This window comes from Periophthalmus magnuspinnatus, chromosome 16 (assembly GCF_009829125.3).
Source record: "Periophthalmus magnuspinnatus isolate fPerMag1 chromosome 16, fPerMag1.2.pri, whole genome shotgun sequence".
Taxonomy (NCBI): Eukaryota; Metazoa; Chordata; class Actinopteri; order Gobiiformes; family Gobiidae; genus Periophthalmus; species Periophthalmus magnuspinnatus.
In genome coordinates, this window is record NC_047141.1 from 4,496,469 (window position 1) to 4,515,046 (window position 18,578).

At 40.3% G+C, this 18,578-nt stretch overlaps 1 protein-coding gene across 1 annotated transcript; it reads left to right on the forward strand.

Moving 5' to 3' along the window:
- The first annotated feature begins 7,086 nt into the window (after positions 1-7,086).
- Positions 7,087-9,901, forward strand: LOC129456921 (zinc finger protein OZF-like). The gene is made up of 3 exons (XM_055227971.1): positions 7,087-7,387; positions 7,997-8,117; positions 8,346-9,901. The coding sequence occupies exons 1-3, from the start codon at positions 7,186-7,188 to the stop codon at positions 9,634-9,636; spliced, it is 1,614 nt and encodes a 537-aa protein (XP_055083946.1). The 5' UTR covers positions 7,087-7,185; the 3' UTR covers positions 9,637-9,901.
- The last annotated feature ends 8,677 nt before the right edge of the window (positions 9,902-18,578 follow it).

Sequence of the window (18,578 nt, forward strand, 5' to 3'; positions counted from 1 at the left end):
GGAATTGACAAAAGACCGAAGAGCACGTAACAGAACCACATCCTGTCTACAAAATAAAACACCTCTTTTACACAGAGTAAGAGCACTGCTTTTATCAACAATACTCATTCGTGAAACTTTCCTGTTAATAACTCATATGCAGTTTTCTCTGTCCTCCTCCTGTTTCTCACGTGGGCGTCTGTCTGGATAGCACAGATCCATAAACAGTCTGGTATCTTACATGTAGCCATATCAAACAGTGCTTCTCTCTGCTGTGTCATTTTGGTGTGGTAAGGTGCTGTTCTTTTTGGGTCTGTTCTCTTTGTGCCTGTTCTCTTTGTGTCTGTGCATTGTTTAATGTTCAGTCCAATTACACAGACTTCAAATGAGCTCATGTTCTGTCCACAATGTTTCTCTTATGCTACTAACAACTTGGATCAGTACTTTATACTTCTTGAGTAATATCATTTTGAAGTAAGTGTATACTTGCTTAAGTACATCTTTTGGCTACTTTATCCAACTCAGCATTTCATATCATAAAGATTTGACAAATGTAAGTCCTCTTTCCGACGGGAACACATTCAAATGCACTAGGAGTCAGGAAAAGAAATGTTTAGAATTTAAGCATTTCTCTGTGGGAGGCCCCAGACCCCCCTTCCTGACATTTTTTATACCGTTATACTTAATTGAACTTGTTTTAAGATATTTTTCAGCAAGTCATTTAACCTGCCTGTTAATATCTCAAAGATCACAACAACCATACAATTGCTTATACTATTAGCATTAATGCCAAGTGACATTTTTTTCTTTTTACCTCAAACATAGGTCGTGATGTTGAATATCACAGTGGTCTGTGGAATAATCGTGATATTTCTCTGAATCTATGAACTCTGTGGACATGGCAGCATTTGTTACAGCAATTTCATATTAGATTAAATCTTTATTAATTTCCAGTGCGTCAGACATATTTTCACAACAGAATAAAAAGGAATCAACAACAAATACCAGAAATCACTTCAAACACCGGCAGCCCATGAACTGAGTCTGATAGGTTCACAACCTATATTAGAGTTCAAAAGAGAAGAGAAGACAAGAGAGATTATTTTGTCTCAATATTGAGGAGAAAGAGCAGAGAGGCAAAAAACCCCAGTTACAAACCACCACCCTCTCTGGGGCCCAGACCGTCTTTCACCTCTTTTATTAAAGTTAGGAAACCCTAGTTACATACACATCTGAAGGGAAGGGGGGGGGGGGGGGGGGGGGGGGGGGGGGCAAGCAGTGTAAAAACATATGACGAAATACACAGAGAAATATATTTTGTTTTTGCATTTCCAGAAGGTCACTCTTTCCACAAAACATCCTCCCATGATGTTTCGGTTTCACAGTGACCTTCTTCCCGTGGGATCCTGCACTTTCAAAGGACATTTTCTGCAAGACTCAAGAACAAACATTAGTGCAGATTACACAGTTTACATAATTGAATATAATGACTAAATAAAGTAGTGAACTGACTATAACTAATAGTAATGACTAAATAAAGAGTGAACATTACATTACAGTACCTTTAAAATGAACAGTGAGATAACATAATATAACTTGAATATATATTTTGAATCCATCAGAGTCTGAGGATAAGGGTCTTGCCACTTGCACATGTCTTCCCATTTAGGGCAACCCATTCTGCAGAAACAATACGGTGAAATTTGTCAATATTTAGGAAATATTTTAGCTTTGACTCCACATATTTCAAATCTGACACATTTCCATCAAGACCAATATCATTTTCATGATATTTCATTTTCACATTCTACAATTTGACTGTGGTGAACAAGAGATTTGCAAATATTTTTTACAATTTTAAAGACCACATTTAAAAAAAAATTAAAAATCTATGTTTAGATTCAAAACACATACACATATGTCTTATCAGGGGACCAAGGGCCTCTATTTGTGAGGGGAAATGTATCATATACTGCTGTGTAGGGGTTATGTTGAAAAGAAGAGTAAACTCTTGAAGGTGCAGTGTAATCATTCTCTTAAGTTTCTGTAATGTTGCTACAACAGGAGAAAATATTCTGTGTGATCTCCAGTAACCTTATGATAAACTGGACATATACATTATTACTGATGATGATCACAATGAAGGAGAATATTTTTAAAAATATGAGGAAACTGTTTAAGTGTGTGTGACAAAGTGGGCCTTTATCCCTTTTAATAATACTATGATTTGGTTTTGCACATGTTTGTTCATTTTCTATAACTTCAATACTCAACGAAATAGAACTATCCCGGGTTTGTTTTGTTTAGTTGTAATCAGTTTAAATCACCACACATTTGTTAGTTAAATATATTTTATTTAGTTAACTGTGTCTATTCAGTTTAATCCAATAATCATCTTACCTGCATCTCCACATGGTCTAGACAAAGAGGGGGCGTGCCCTATGTCGGCCATTTTATAGGCTTGAGTGGGGTCATGGGCCGGACCATGTGGAGGGGGAAAAACTGATTTAAGTTTGTTTATTTCTTTGTGTTTATGTCTTGTGTATTTTTGTTCCATGAACTAAGTGTTTATAGTTTATTTAGTTAAACACTTTTGGTAAAGGGACTTGGGCCTGAGAGATGTTTTATGGAATATAGGCTGATGTTACTCCCACCGCCCCCTGGACAAGAGATGGAGTAGACCGGGGGTGGGGCTTCCGGTACAGGGAAGTATTTTAGTCTGGGCAATTAGACAGATGAGGAACACCAGTGTAGCCAGGGTACACGTGGCTTTTGTTTCAGTTGCTTAAGTTTGGTTGCTTAGTTTTTCGTTGAGCACCATTAATTTTTGTACATATGGATTATTTTTTGTGTGTCCACGGTGTACCACTACACGGGAATAAATGTGTCTAATGGGACTTCTTTTGAGTCTGCCTCCTATTTTGATCACTCGGGCCAGCTTCCCCACAGTGTGTTATCACTTGAGGATAAAGTGGTAACAGTGATGGGGCTTGTGCCTTAGATCTACAGGGGAATAAGAGAACCTTGTATACCTGAATTTATAGAGTCCAATTCAATATCTCCAGACAAAATAAGGTGCTTCTACACACATTTAACCTCATAGGACATGACTCCCTCAAGTGTGACGTGCATTATATCCTGCGGGGTTTGCTACATGATATGACAAGCAGGAAAATCTACAAGTTTGCTTCTTCTAGTAAGTCCATTATACGTCATGAGGACACTTTTAAGAAAATCTGTCCTGGCCTTCAAGTACCCTTGAACCACCGCGCTGAATTCGACACAGTCTTTGTGATATGACTGCCTCTTCTGGAACAACTGGATCAAAAAGTTCTTTGATAGTTTGTTCTTGCGTGGTAAAAGGATCTGAGAAGTCCTAAAATGCTGCAAGCGCCTCAGTCAAGCTCAATGTTGTACAATGGCTCATGTCTTTCACAAACAGTCTTCACTCTCTCCCACAGGTTTTCCAGAAGAGTGAACTGAAACTGTTAAACTTTAGCAACAGTGTTGTTCATGTTTGCCTGTATATTCCTCAGCTGCAAACACTGATACAGTCTGTCTCCATATATTATCAAGAGAAGACCTAAAAGAACTCTTCCCTGTTCTACCATACTATATTCTCATGGTAATGTATTGTCTGTGCAGACAGCAGAAACAAACCTGAGCCCGTGGCAGGTCGTCAAGCTAAAATTATTATTGTATGCTGTTTTCAAGAATGCAAGAAAGCCACCCATTCACTCTCTGAAGGCAAGTGTTGTTACATCTTTTTTACATATTTATTTATTTTTCACATTATTTGAACTCAATCTTTTTTCTTTCCCCAGAGGACCAAGCTATTGGATGGCTTACCTGCCTTCCTACGATGTTTCCACTAAACGCTGCCCTTCCAAAGGGCGTTATTCATTTAACTGAAAAATATTATAATTCAAAAGTGATCATAAAACTAAAAAGTATTTGTTTTTCTTTTTAGCCTTTGGAGGATGCAGCGGTTTATCTGCAGCCTCTTACCAGTGCTGCTCATAGATGAGGATGAGTACTTTGTGTGTGCAGGATCTAGTCCAATTGCACATTTACACAGTGGCATACTATTATGGTCTACATTGCATACCCCAAATGCATCGCATCCTTTTGTCAGTAATGCAAACTGAGCTGCTCTGGGATGAGTTACATGACAAGGATGTTACCCCTCCCTACAAAAAGACAAGGGTGGATTGAGGGGGATTTTTTATTTTTATTTTTCTTTTAATTTGTTTCTTGTTTTACTTGTTCACTTTTGATTGTATACTTGTAATGTGTTGGGTGACATGGGAGATCATAGTTTATCACTTCAGTTGTCATACTGTCTAGCTTGTCCATATTTCCTGTATTGATTGTTCAAATTTGTTATGATGATGGGAAAGTGGAAACACTTTCCCATCATCATAACAAATTTGAACAATTTAACATTTCAATAAATGCAGTTTTAAACTGAACTGATTTCATGTTATATTTGACCAAATGTATAGTTTTATTGTGAATAAAATAAGGTATTCTTAAAATAAAGTATCTCTTTAAGAAGTAATAGCCTAATGTAAGATATGTTGTATACTAAATATAAACAGATTTACACCTGTTTTAAACAATATTTGCTAAAATCAAGGATAGATGTGCTCAGAATAAGGTGAAAAATCTTGCCATGACTACATGAAACTTGTGATTTATGCTTAAATCAGGTCTTGTAGCATGCTAATACAGTGCTTGGCCAAAAAAAAGGTCACTCACTGTAATATTTCACTGTGGCATTGTTGCGATAATGTTATTTCGATGATGTCACAAGATTTATTTCCATCCTGTGTTGCATACATTTTTCACCTGTGGCATTGATGATGGTCGAGTCTGACACTGCACAAAGCTTCTCCAGCACAAAGATTCTCAATGGGGTTAAGGTCTGGACTCTGTGGTGGACGATCCATGTGTGAAAATGATGTCTCATGCTCCTGAAACACTGTCACAATTTGAGCCTGATGAATCCTGGCATTGTCATCAGAATAAGAAGACTTTTATTGCCATCGTCTGTGAACACAGTTCACAAACTAGGAACTTACTGCGGTGATAAAATGAAAACATAAAACACACTGAATAAATACAAATACAAATAAGGGCAAGCACAAAGTTAAAAATAAAATACTTAGAGGTAGAAAATATATACAACAGCAGCATCAGAACAACAGTGCAAACATGACTTATTAAAGTGACCGGTGTTACAAAGTGTCCAGTTTTCTGCAGATATTATAAAGTTTTCATGAGACAAACAGCAGAGGGGAAGAAACTGTTCTTATGACGAGAGGTTCTGGTCCCAATGGACCGTAGGCTCCTGCCAGAGGGAAGCGGCTCAAATAGTCCATGTCCAGGGTGAGAGGTGTCAGCTGCTATACGGCCTGCTCGCCCCCGAGTCCTGGAGACGTACAGGTCCTGTAGAGATGGAAGGCTGCAGCCAATCACCTTCTCAGCAGAGGCACAATGCGCTGCAGTCTCTGTCTGTCCCTGGCAGTGGCCCCAGTGAACCACACAGTGATGGAGGAGGTGAGGATGGACTCAGTGATGGCCGTGTAAAACTGCACCATCATCTGGACCGGCAGCTTGTGTTTCCTCAGCTGCTGCAGGAAGAACATCTTGTGCTGGGCTTTCTTGATGAGGGAGCTGATGGTTGGCTCCCACTTGAGATTCTGGGTGATGCAGGTGCCCAGGAAGCTGCAAGAGTCATCTTGGAATATGCCCGTGCCATCAAGGAAGAAAAAATCCATTGATGGAATAACCTGGTCATTCAGTATATTCAGGTGTCAGCTGACCTCAAGAAAGATAATCGCCCTTGCAGGAATTATCCAGTAGGAGGTTTGTAGGTATTTGTTCATTAAATCCAGGTGGTGACTTTTTTTTGGCCAGGCAGTGTATTTTGTCTTGCTTTGAGAAAACATGGTATATGATAAATTAAAATGTATTTATTTGGTACATTTTCTTACTGCACTGGCAGATAATTTTATTTGAAATAGGGCATTTTATATCAAAATGAGTTTATTTTTCTTATTTTTTGATCGGCCTTTTTTGCAGTGGCAAATTCTGATTAGGGCCCCCTGAAAAATAAGGCCCTAAGAAATGGATTGATACAGATACAGATTGTTGTTCTTTTAAAGAAGGACCTAAAGTAGATTTCCCCAGGTGTGTGCATTTGCACTTAACGCTTTCCTCTCAGTCCCACAAAAAGGGCTCTGATTGGCGGGCGGCCCACTGGATGTACAGCAGCAGTGTAAGTTGAGAGCCCACAGTGAAAGGTAAAACATGTCCCTGTGTTATGGTCAAAATATTTTAGTTTTGTCAGACCATAGGACATGTCTCCAAAAATGAAACTCTTTGTCCCTGTGTCCCTAGTTAATACATCTGAAGGGACAGACTTAAGAGAATGTATTCACACATCTGAGTGTGTAGCATAAAGAACTGGAGCTGAAAAAAAATCCTTCAACATGTTTATACTGAGTGTGTGTATCATCCAGTCATTTATTTGAGCAAATAACAAGTTTATATCAATCCAAAAACTATAACATATGTGCTATGACATTGGTCTGATTGTAGACAGCAGAGGAGTAAGTCACAAAGTGAAGGTCTTCCCTGACTCTGTGATCTGACAGACAGAATATTCAAAGACTCAAGGTTCAGTAAAACACAGATAGACCTACTGATATTTGTACTTTTGAGCAATAGCACAACGCTCCAACAGAGGCCAATATTTGTTTTGTGCTGACCACGTGACTAAACGAAACACGTGACACTCATGGATCTATTAAAATAATGTGACGCTTTATTTCAAGAGAGCTGCACATCATGTGAAGAGACTTTTAGTTCTGTAGTGAAACTGGGCTGTGGATGTCTAAAATCACTGCTTTACGTGTTGTTTATGTGTTTTCATTTTGAAAAATCAACCAGATGGACCCCCCAGTATAGTACAGTAATGGATAGTCTTTAGTCTATGTCAATAATAATGTCCAGTTGCAGATGTGATCTTCACTTCCCTCTACTGCAGTACCACGGGCGACCAGTGTGCGGCAGCAACACGCCACACGGCCACAGCGAGGAGCGCCCGAAGGAGCGAGCTTTTTTTTTTTTTACCACAACCAGCTAGGAAGGAAAAGAGACAGAAAACAGAAAAAGTGACAAAACCAAACGGTTTGTAAAATGTCTAAAGTCCAAAGGCTGAGAGCTTTGGTGGAGGAGCGGCTGACTGCGGCTGCTGAAGACATATATGTGCTGTTTGAAAGAATCATAGCCGAGTATGAGGAGGAACTGTGTCGCTCCAAACAGGAGAACGAGAGGAACCAACGGCTCCTGGACTCGACTCTGAGTCCTCAGAGCCCGAGAGTCGTGCTGACCAGAGCCGGTGAGTCTGATGTGTCCGAGCCACGTGTTACTGTCCAAATGTGGCGCACGTCCATAGACACGCATTAGCAACAACAATACAAGTGTAAAAGAGCCGTGCAACAGGCCGATAAGCTGCTGCTAAATACATCCATCACATTATAGTCTGTCAGTGTTAAGGTGTTTTTGGCAGAAGTGTCTCTTTATACCTGGAAAAAATGCTTGGCATATTTGTTTTAATGCAACTCTTGTACGGCCAACAGCGGTCATAAAGTACAAGCGCCATGAAGAGAGGAGAGCGCGCTTAAATGACGTCACATCCTGTCTCTACAAAATAAATGTCTCTTTTTACACAGAGCGCTAGGCCTGTGGACGGGCCATCGGAACGTCAAGTGGTTAATGAACAATACTTAACAGTCAGTAAACAGTCTTTTAAATGAACGCTAAGGTTTGTATTTAGCATCTTCAAATCTCCATCGGTTTAACATTAGAGGAACTGAACATTCTGTGTGACAACATAATCCTGATCTAAAAAAGTTTGGATTTGGACTAAATGTACAACTTTATGGACAAATAATACATATGTTTGTGTAATTAATTATCATCTTTGTTTGCCCATTGTCTCCTGCAGGTGTCCACATGTCCTCTCTGAGTCCTGGTCTCACTCTGAAACAGGAAATCCCAGAGACTCCACAGATTAAAGAGGAGCCAGAAGAACAGCACAACAAACAGGAGGAAGAGGAGCTGCAAGTGTGAGTCCCATCACTTTCAACACAATTTATTATAAAATATGATGAGATTAGAAATTCATCTGAATTCAGGGACATTTAAGAATAGCCCGAAGTTTAAAGTGATAGTTGAATTAAACAGGTTTTATACATAAAAATACTTTATGCAGACACAGACACTGACTTCTCCTCAGAGAATTGTTCCAAACTTTGTATTTTTGATTCATGTAGATTTTGTTTTCTTTTTTTCAGGTCTGACCCTGGGGCCAATGATGGCTGTGTGAAGACAGAAGAGTCCTCACTGCTTCAACAAAAAGAAACTGATCACAGAGAGGACATCAACTCAGAGATACATGTCCGCAGAGAGGACATAAGCTCAGAGACACATGTCCACAGAGAGGACACACAGGGAGAGGACATCAGCTCAGAGACACATGTCCACCCCGAGACTGAGGGAGACACGGAGCACTCTTCTGACACTGACAGTGATGAAGACTGGAGTGCTCCAATCTGCTCTTCAGCTGCACAGATGGAGACAGAGGCAGATGGAGACCACTACAACCAAGTCCAGAGCAGAGACAAAAGCACCACTGCACCAAACTCAAGTCTATCCCCCAAATACAAGTCTGCACCAGAGACCAGAGCCACTGTGGACAATGGGGACGTGTCAGGAACAGCTGAAGGAACTGCAGACAAGAAACACCAGTCCTCTGTCCGTAAAAAGAGATTTGGCCTAAAAGGTGATTTAAAAAAACACTTTAGTATTCACACAGGAGACAAGCCTTACAGCTGTTCTCTCTGTGAGAAAGCATTTACTTACAAGAATAGTCTCACATACCACATGAGAACACACACAGAAGACAAGCCTTACAGTTGTTCTGTCTGTGAGAAAGCATTTACTCACAAGAGTAGTCTTAAATACCACATGGGAACACACACAGGAGACAAACCTTACAGCTGTTCTGTCTGTGAGAAAGCATTTACTCACACGAATAATTTTAAGTCTCACATGAGAACACACATTGGAGAGAAATCGTACAGCTGTTCTGTCTGTGAGAAAGCATTTACTCACAAGAGTATTCTCACAGAACACATAAGAACACACACCGGAGAGAAACCTTTCAGCTGTTCTGTCTGTGAGACCACATTTACTCAAAAGAGTCATCTCACATACCACATGGGAAGACACACAGGGGACAAACCTTACAGCTGCTCTCTCTGTGAGAAAGCATTTACTCATAAGTGTTATCTCACAAAACACATGAGAATACACACAGGTGACAAACCTTACAGCTGTTCTGTCTGTGAGAAAGCATTTATTGAAAAGAGTACTCTCACAAGACACATGAGAACACACACAGGAGACAAACCTTACAGCTGTACTGTCTGTGAGAACACATTTATTCAAAAGAGTAATCTTTTATGCCACATGGGAACACACACAGGAGAGAAACCTTACAGCTGTTGTGTCTGTGAGAAAACATTTACTCTAAAGCGTTATCTCACAAAACACATGAAAAAACACACAAGAGACAAACCTTAGAGCTGCTCTGTCTGTAATAAACGATTTGCTCAGAGCAGAAAGTCACACAGGAGAGATATAGGTTGAACAGAGTCTGACACAAGGTTTTTTGCTGTGTTTATGTGTTACAACAACAGCCAGTTGTTGCCAGTTGAAGATTAAGAATAAAAATAAACGTTTATGCTTAATACCTGTGTAATTACTGAGGCTACCCACTTTAAACTAAAGCAACGTGTTCTGTTTGTGTAACCCAGGTTGAAATTCTGTCTTATTAAAAAAGTTTGACTAAACTCCTACTTTGACCTGCCGTTAAATCTTGTTTATATAAAGGCTGCATTTATATATTTATTCCTGCCCTCCGTGTCTCATACGTGCCACACGTAACCGCACCCCTAATCACGTGACCCGCGTCGGCCAATCACAGCACACAGAGCACCTTTTCAATCTGTGCCGGCAGTTTCCCAGTCAGATCTGTGGGGGAGGCTACCGAGGCAGCTGTGAAAAGGCTAGTCTCAAACAATTAACAACATTCGCTCCTTTCTGTGTTTTGTAAGCTTCAACAAACTAAGTAGTCCACTTTTAATATTGTAGAGCTAACCTCCGGTCCGTGGGGAGTCCGTTGCCGCCATCATGCGATGTTAAACTGAGGAATTGGTGAGTTTTGAATGAATGAAACGCGCTGTTAGCATCCGAGGCTAAGCTAACTAGCTTAGCATTAGCATGCTCGGGCTAACGCTGGTTCCTTGTTGTGCTTATTGTAAACCATATGTAGTGCCTTTTTGGAACATTTAGCACTTTCTTATGAACTGATTATTCAATGTTATGCCAGTAATGTAAGACTCAATTATTGCTAAATGGTTGTTTTAAATGTATTCATGTGAAAACCTGCAAGGTTAACACTGCACCTTGTTCAGAAATTATTTAATTACAATTGTATTCAGAATAGTAAATTGATCCGTGTACACAATGAAATTGAGCAATGTAACCTAGTTTAGGTTAATTAATTTAGACATTTGATTTTTATTCAAGTCACTTAAGTAATCCTGTTTATCCTAATGCAGGCCAGGTGTTCTTGAATAGGATGGCGAGCTAAGACCGGAACCTACATCTTCATCTCACCCTACGGGTCTGGTAGGAGGCTGGCACAGCCTGCCCCCCCACTCTTTCAATCTTTTGCTGACTTTTTGTAACTGTGATCAAAGCCAATGGACACTATTCCAATGAACAATACAACCGGATACTACGCAAAGAACTCATACTCTCAAACATTGGAAAGTCAGTAATAAGTGGACGCCACCCGTATGGAGTACTTCTTTTCATTTTCTTCCTTCTGTTGCTACTAACTCATCTCGACCAACTAGAACTTAAAGTGCACTTACCTATCGAATCTGCAGAGTGTAAATATTTGGGGTATCATTATTGTTTTCATTATTATTATATTACTATTTTGTGTTTCACTATTTTTGTTTCTGTAAATATTATGTTGTATTATTTACTTCAATATACTATTGAAGTAAATATAAAATATTACTATTTTGTGTTTCACTATTTTTGTTTCTGTAAATATTATGTTGTATTATTTACTTCAATATACGGTGCCAGTACCCAATTTAATTCCTGCCTCTTGCTTACTTACTACACCAGCTCCAGCAGTCGAATTCCAGTCTTCTGACCTCAGTCAAACTCAGCCCAATCCATTCACCCATAAGTTAGCACGCAAATACATGCTACATTTGCACGGGGCCAAGTCGCAGGGGGCATCATTCTAAGTCTTCTCAGACTTCCTCCACCCCAGACACTTCCTCTAGCTCCTCCGGTTGGACCCCTAGGCGTTCCCAGGCCAGCCCAGAGACATAGTCCATGTCCTGGGTCTTTCCCGGGGCTTCCTTCCGGTGGGAAATACCTGTAACACTTTCCTAGGGAGGCATCCAGGAGTCATCCTGAGCAGATGCCTGAGCCACCTCAGATGCTCCTCTCGACGTGGAGGAGCAGCGGCTCTACTCTGAGCTCCTCCTGCGTGACCGAGCTCCTCACCCTATCCCTAAGGGCAAATGACATGCTATAAGTTTTCATCTAGTCACACGCGGGCAGAGGTGTACAGTATCCAAAAAATTTACTCAAGTAGCGTTACTTCAAAATAATATTACTCAAGTAGAAGTACAAACTACTGGTTAAAAAAAGTATTTGAGAAAACAAGTGCTCAAGTAAAAGTAACTGTCAAAACATTAAATAAAGCACAAAATCTGGTATTCTCAAAGGATAGATACAAAAATAAAACAAATTAAAACTGCAAGCTGTGATAAAGGCCCTCGCCACCCCTTGCGACCACGGGCTAAATGCCCCCCATGAAGATCCTGCATTTCCTTCCCGCTTACATCACCCCTTCCCCCAAAATCAGTGTCTTAGTATTACTACTCCATTCATTCCAATGAGACCATTTATGACATTGTCACGCCTGCACGGTTGGAAATAGAGGTATGTCATCCTTAGCTTTTTTGTTCAGTATGATGAGAGGAATATGTGTACCAAACCTCAATGCTCTATGAAAAAGTAATAATTTTTCATTCCTGTTAACCAACACCCACGTATTTCAATGAGAAATGTCAGACATTGCCATGGCAACACCTTTGAAAATAGAGATATGTTCTCATTGGCTTTTTTTTTTCGGTGTGGCAATAGGGATATCCATGCCAAATTTCAAATGTTTGTGACAAAGTAATTTTTTTTTGCGTACCATTAAAAAGTTCAAGGGGGCGCTGTGGAGCAATGTAATGTTTGACATGTGTAAATTGCATATCTATGCACTCAGATCAAGATTTTGAACAAAACGTATATTAATGCCAGGAAATAGAAAACTGCATGTGTTGCGATTTAATACTTTAAAAAAATAGCATTTTTTTTGCAGGCTGGCCACACCCACATTTTATAAATTTAAAAAAATCAGGAGAGTAGCCTATAATCCCACATGGGTCTAGTTCATTTTGACCAATTTGCAAGTTTCTTGATTGAAAATCCGAGGTGCAAAAAATTCAAATGTGAGATGTAAAATTTTGAAAAAATGGGGTTCCGCCCACAATGGCCGACTTCCTGTAGGGTTTAGGGTGGGGTCATAATATAATTTTTTACTTGTCTTGACATGTTCTATGTTTGTCATTGCCGTAATGTATTTTGATTTTTGAGGTGGCGCTATTGAGTCATTTTGAAAGAGTCATTTTTTTGAATATCAAAATAATAAATTTTTCACCAACCTTGCATTTTGGGTCCAATAAAATTGACTTTTCATTAACGTTCAGGGGGTCAAAAGTGTCTTCAATCCGGCCACCAAAATAATAATAATAATAATGGATTTTTTTTCCATCCATTATTTTTCTCCTAAACCATAACAGCTACAGTCATGTGACTTTCTCACATTGTGCCCCATCACAAATAAGGCCCCTGTGAAATTTTTCACAAGTCCACAACAAATCAATTGTCTTCTATGAATTTTTGAAAATGAAATTTGAAGAGGGCGCTAGAGAGCCATTTTGTGAGAGAGTGCCTTGATTTGCATATCATTGCGTTCAGCTCACAAATGTGCATAAACGCTGTATTAGCGTTTTCCCAACAAAAAATGTGTGAAATATAAACATTTTGTGGAAATATTCCAAAATTTGTGTTTTTGTTGAAAATTCACCCTGACCACACCCAAAGTCATAATCAAAATGTAATTGATAATCTTTAATCACACATGGGTTTAGAGGGATTTGGCCAAATTTGAAGTGTTTGTGATAAAAACTGTGTGAGGAGATGTCCTAAATGTGAGGGTGTGCACTTTTGTCTTTCCCTGGTTTGATCCAATATGGCCCAATTTCCTGTACATTTTAGGGCTATTTTTTGATGTGAGTTTCAGATTTTTACGTTTACTTTTTTCCGAGTCGGGCTCCCATTGGCCCCGTGAAAATGAAAGTTTGAGGTGGTGCTACCGAGTCGTCTTTTGTTATTTTTTTCTCAGGGTCTTTTGTGACAATTAGAGCTCGTCAAGTTCTAATTTTTGACACCACTCACTGCCATGTCGGGGCGTGTTTACTACTTGATTTTTGCCATTTTCCATGTTCCTGACGCGGTTTTAACTAGTCCCTCGCCGGTTGTCCCAGGCTGGGGCCTAATTAAAACATCTCTGAAGGAGCTGCAAGAAACAAAAATGTTCAAATCATTTCATATTGTCGACATAAAGCTCAAGTCAGTTTACTCACTGTGGGAAGAGGAACCACAACTTTTACTCAAGTAAGAGTACTGTTACTTGTCAATATTACTCAAACAGGACTGAAAGTATGCAGCTAGAATAGTACTCCTAAAAGTACTAACTGAGTGTGTAAGTACTAGTATTGTATTTGAATAGTTTAGTTCTAACCTGCATGGTGAGATGACACTTGAAGACCACGTGGATGTGGACCAGTCCAGGGCCAGCGCGTCCTACCAGAGCCGGAGCCGTGCACACTACTGGAGCCGTGCACACTGCCAGAGCCGTGCACACTGCCGGAGCCGTGCACACTGCTGGAGACGGTGGAGCTGTATCTGTATGTGTATGTGAGGCCCGTGTGAGAGGACCAGTCTGACCCGGGACCAACACCTGAGACAAACAGGACAGAGCACAGAGGGTTCACAATATGTAATACATGTTCAACCACATCAAATACTCATGTTACTGTCAGATTGTGTTAAAATAAAGTCTAACAAGCCTCAAACAGAGCAGTGCCTACAGTTAGCATCACACTGCCAGGGAATGTTGATGACATCAGCTGCACAGTATCATTTGTACTTAGTTGAGTCGATGTTTAAACCTGTGTCTGTATTTATTAGTCAAGTAACTGTTTGTTTACTGAAGTATCATTTTTCAGTTCTATTTCTACCAATGTAGGGCTGAACGATTTAGGGATTTTTTATGTTTTAATAATATAAATCTGTTCATATTTTAAACACATCCAGAGGAAATGACAAAAAGACTGAAATCTGAACTGACAAACTAATGCAAGAATCACATTTCAGAACATGTTTGTACAGAACTACAGGGTTAGGAGATTTTAAGCAGTATCAATATTACAAAAGTCACATTCAAAGGACAGAAATGAACCAAACTTTACAATAATCCTGATCTGTATCTTTTACAAGTGCAAGACACATAGACTCGTATACACCCATGGACCACTATGAACCTACTGCACACTGAGGGATTACACACATATAACACACATGGGAATATGAAAGAAAGTACTACCATTTAAAGTTAAAATCACATTCTATTGTGTAAATAAAGAATGTTTTTATTATCATTGTGGTATCAGAATCAGTATTGAGTTGTGTCTATTCCTTAATATCGAAATGGAGTTTAAAAGTTTAATATCGTGACTTTAAATTCTCACCAGAACAATTGGCATCACACAGCCCTGTCTCAGGTTCAAGAGAATCACCAACTGCACAGACACAAAAAGACACAACATTATTATAAATGAAACAGTAATACCTGTGTTTTCTTGTCACATGGTGTTACACAGGGGTGGGCCATACTCACAAAAAATCATATCCCCAGAGTTAATTGCAGTATCTCAAGAACGATATTCAGACGGTAATTTAACAAAGCATCAGGTAAGTTTCAAATGTCTTGGTCGATGTTCACGTATCACACAAAAGAGTTGGATAGTACTCAGTTACATTTACTTGAGATTTTTTTTTTTAAGTACTTTTCTAGCAGCATCCTTATACTTGAGTAATGTTGTACTGAAGTAACAGTACTCGAGTAAATGTTTTGGTTACTCTTTCCATTGTGAGTAAGTGGTAACATTATAAAACAGAAATTACATCCTGACATTTACTCTTTAAGTTACTCTTACTTGAGCAGTACTTTCCTCAAATACTTTTTCTCTTACTTCAGTAATTTCTTGAAACACTACTTTGTACTTCTACTTCGATAATATAATTTTAACATCATCTACTCTACCCTCCCAAGCCTTAAATCTCCACTTTAACAAAAGAAAAGCTGTTACTCACCTTGAAACTGGAGCAAACACAGAGCCAATGTGAAAGTATTGTAGAGTAATAAGAACATGGCTTTGGAGAGTAGAGTCACACAGCTGCAGCTACACACATGCAAGAGAGGAGAAGCACTCTGGTCTCAGCCTCAAGGACCACACTTGTACCAGAGCTCCAGGGGTGACCTATGCTCCTCACAGTGACCAATCAGGACAGAGCTCCAGGAGTGACCTATGCTCCAATCAGGACAGAGCTCCAGGAGTGACCTATGCTCCAATCAGGACAGAGCCCTGGGGTCAAACAACACTGAGCCAATCACAAGCTCCAGAAACCTCAGCACTCTTTACATAATATAAAGTTTAGGTTCAATAAAGGTTTAATTCCCTTCACATATTCTGTTCTATTTGATTTTGCCCTGAGCCACTGTGTGTGAGTCTGGAGACAAGACAATACAAAAGTCCCACTGAACCCTCATTCAAATGACACAGTTAAGGCTCAGTGGTAGTTTCATTCTTTATGTGTGGAGTTTGCATGTTCTGCCTGTGTCTGTGTGGAGTTTGCATGTTCTGCCTGTGTCTGTGTGGAGTTTGCATGTTCCTCCTGTGTCTGTGTGTGCACTGGCCTCGTAGTGTCTAATGTCCAGGAGTTAAACATCTCCACACAATAAGTCACTGATGCCAGGATGGGTTTACACTGTTTTTATACGGCAGGTGTGAAACTGTGACAACATAATACAGTGTACATTAGTGAACTTAAAAGAAATATGGCAAATAACAAATAGATTTAAAGTGCTGCCAGGGCCGGCCTCGGCCTATAAGCAGACCAAGCAGCTGCTTAGGGCCCTGAGGCCACCAGAGGGCCCCCAAGAGCACAGGCTTTTATATTGAAAATAATGATTGGATTTTTTGGAAACAAAACGGCGCTCGGGTGTTCATACTAGTCTAAATATCCCTCTAAAACGATTAGATGTGCTTTATTTCCAGTAGGTAAATATGTGCTGGCAGCAATTTGTTTTTGAGTCGGGCATTGGTGTGGACAGCTATGTGTTTACACCGGTGTGAAGGCCCCTCTTCCCTCGAGGTCTGCTCTGGGTGCCTCAGGTAGAGATACATTTGAATGGGTGTTTTACAGACTAAAAGAGTAAAAGTTAATGAAGTTAAGTTTATCTAAAGTACGAGACAAAGCATGAAGAGCCCCAGAGGAAGATGGTTTTGGGGAAAGAGGGACTTTTCAGAGAGGACTCAAAATGTCAGTACTCTCCATCATTGGACATGTGTTTATTACACTTATTAAACTCGATGGTTTTGGTTGTGGCTCACCATTGTGATCTAAACTGTCAGATGATGTAAGTGTAGGATTAGCAACTGTAAAAAAGGCCCCCTTGTGGCCCCTGCGAGCCACAGACTCTGACTCTTACTCTCTCTCCTCATTTGCTATGCACCGCACTCTACCTGGACTCTCATCCAATCAGAGGATGCCTTGGACTTTCCTTTGTGCAGAAGTTGGCAGTCACTCGGAGAGTTCGCTACGAGCAGCAGTGTTTGTGTAGTTCCTGCTGTTGAACTGCTTTAATAGTTATACCTTTGCTGTCCGTTGATTCTGTGTATTGTGTGCGTCTAGTGTAAGTAAGTGTGTGACCAGTGCGAGTTAATAGTGCATTATTTGATTGTATTTTTTATGCCTTTGCTTTGCTTAGTTAGCTTTAGCCAACTGTCCTTCGACGCCTTGTGCCTCCCATCTCATTTATATTGTAAAGTTCATATTTGGCAATGTCAAACGGGTTCACTATTTCATTCCTTTGTACTGTGCATTGTGCATCTTCATACTAGCGTTAGTTCTGGCGTTTACAAGTTACGCACTGCATGCGCCTTAATTGGTTGTAGGCCCCGCAGCACATCACGTGGCCGAAGGGCTCCAGCGGCCCTTGTTATTTCTGTTCGTGGCCGATAGAGGGAGCCATTCGTGTAATTATTTTCTTAACCACTAGATAGAGCTGTTTCTCTATCTTAGGCATAAGCTGACATTATTAATATTGAGGCTTTTTGTTCCATTGGATTTATGTCAGTTTTATTAGTTTGTAACTGTTTTATCATTGTTCATCATAGTGTGTTATTTGTACATTTACGTTCATTCATTGTTGTTTGTATTTCTTCTTGTTTCAGAACCACACACGCATACACATCCATATTCACCATTCCTAATAAACATCACAAAATCAAGAGAAGCATCATCGTGATTCTGACCGATCACCTGCTGTGGGTTCTACTGTAACGATCCAGAAAATTAATATATTGAGGAAACCCATCCTTCCTCACAGCAACGTTGATTGTGGCAGAAACCTCTTTGTTACACTGGACAACTGAACGACCTGTGAACGACTCCTGAATGCTTTCTAAATACTCATTATATGCACTAATTTTGTATGCAAATGTAGGTCAACTAACTCATCTCTACATGCTAAGTCTGACGATATGTCGATGATCGACTTTGTTGTCGTGTCATCTGACCTCCGGCCCTGTGTCTTGGATACTCGGGAGGGGCAGAGCTGTCAACCATTTACCACCTGGTGGAGGAGGAAGCCGGACAGACCTGTCAGACCCAAGAGTATTGTGATGGTCTGTTGGGGACGTCTGGCTGAGCCCTCTGTTTGGGGAGACTTCAACTCATGGCTTTGGGAGAGCTTCTCCCACATCCCGGGGGAGGTTGGGACATGGATTCAGAGTGGGCCAAGTTCTCCACTTATATTGCCGTTCCACCGGCTCGTAGCTGTGATCCACCGGGTTCGGATTTTGCCGCCATGACTGGATCAGCTCTATACTTTCCATCGCACATGTGATGGTTCATGGGAGTCGGCCCAACCAGTCCACATGTGTTTTGTGGACCTGGAGAAGACATTCGACCGTGTCCCTCATGGTTTTCTTTGGGGGGTGCTCTGGGAGTATGGGGTCCGGGGCTCT

Bases quoted from the DNA above. Each gene is read 5' to 3' on its own strand.
- LOC129456921 (XM_055227971.1), top strand. From the start codon at position 7,186: ATGTCTAAAGTCCAAAGGCTGAGAGCTTTGGTGGAGGAGCGGCTGACT. The intron at 7,388-7,996 runs GTGAGTCTGATG...TGTCTCCTGCAG, and splicing joins AGTCGTGCTGACCAGAGCCG to GTGTCCACATGTCCTCTCTG. The intron at 8,118-8,345 runs GTGAGTCCCATC...TCTTTTTTTCAG, and splicing joins GAGGAAGAGGAGCTGCAAGT to GTCTGACCCTGGGGCCAATG.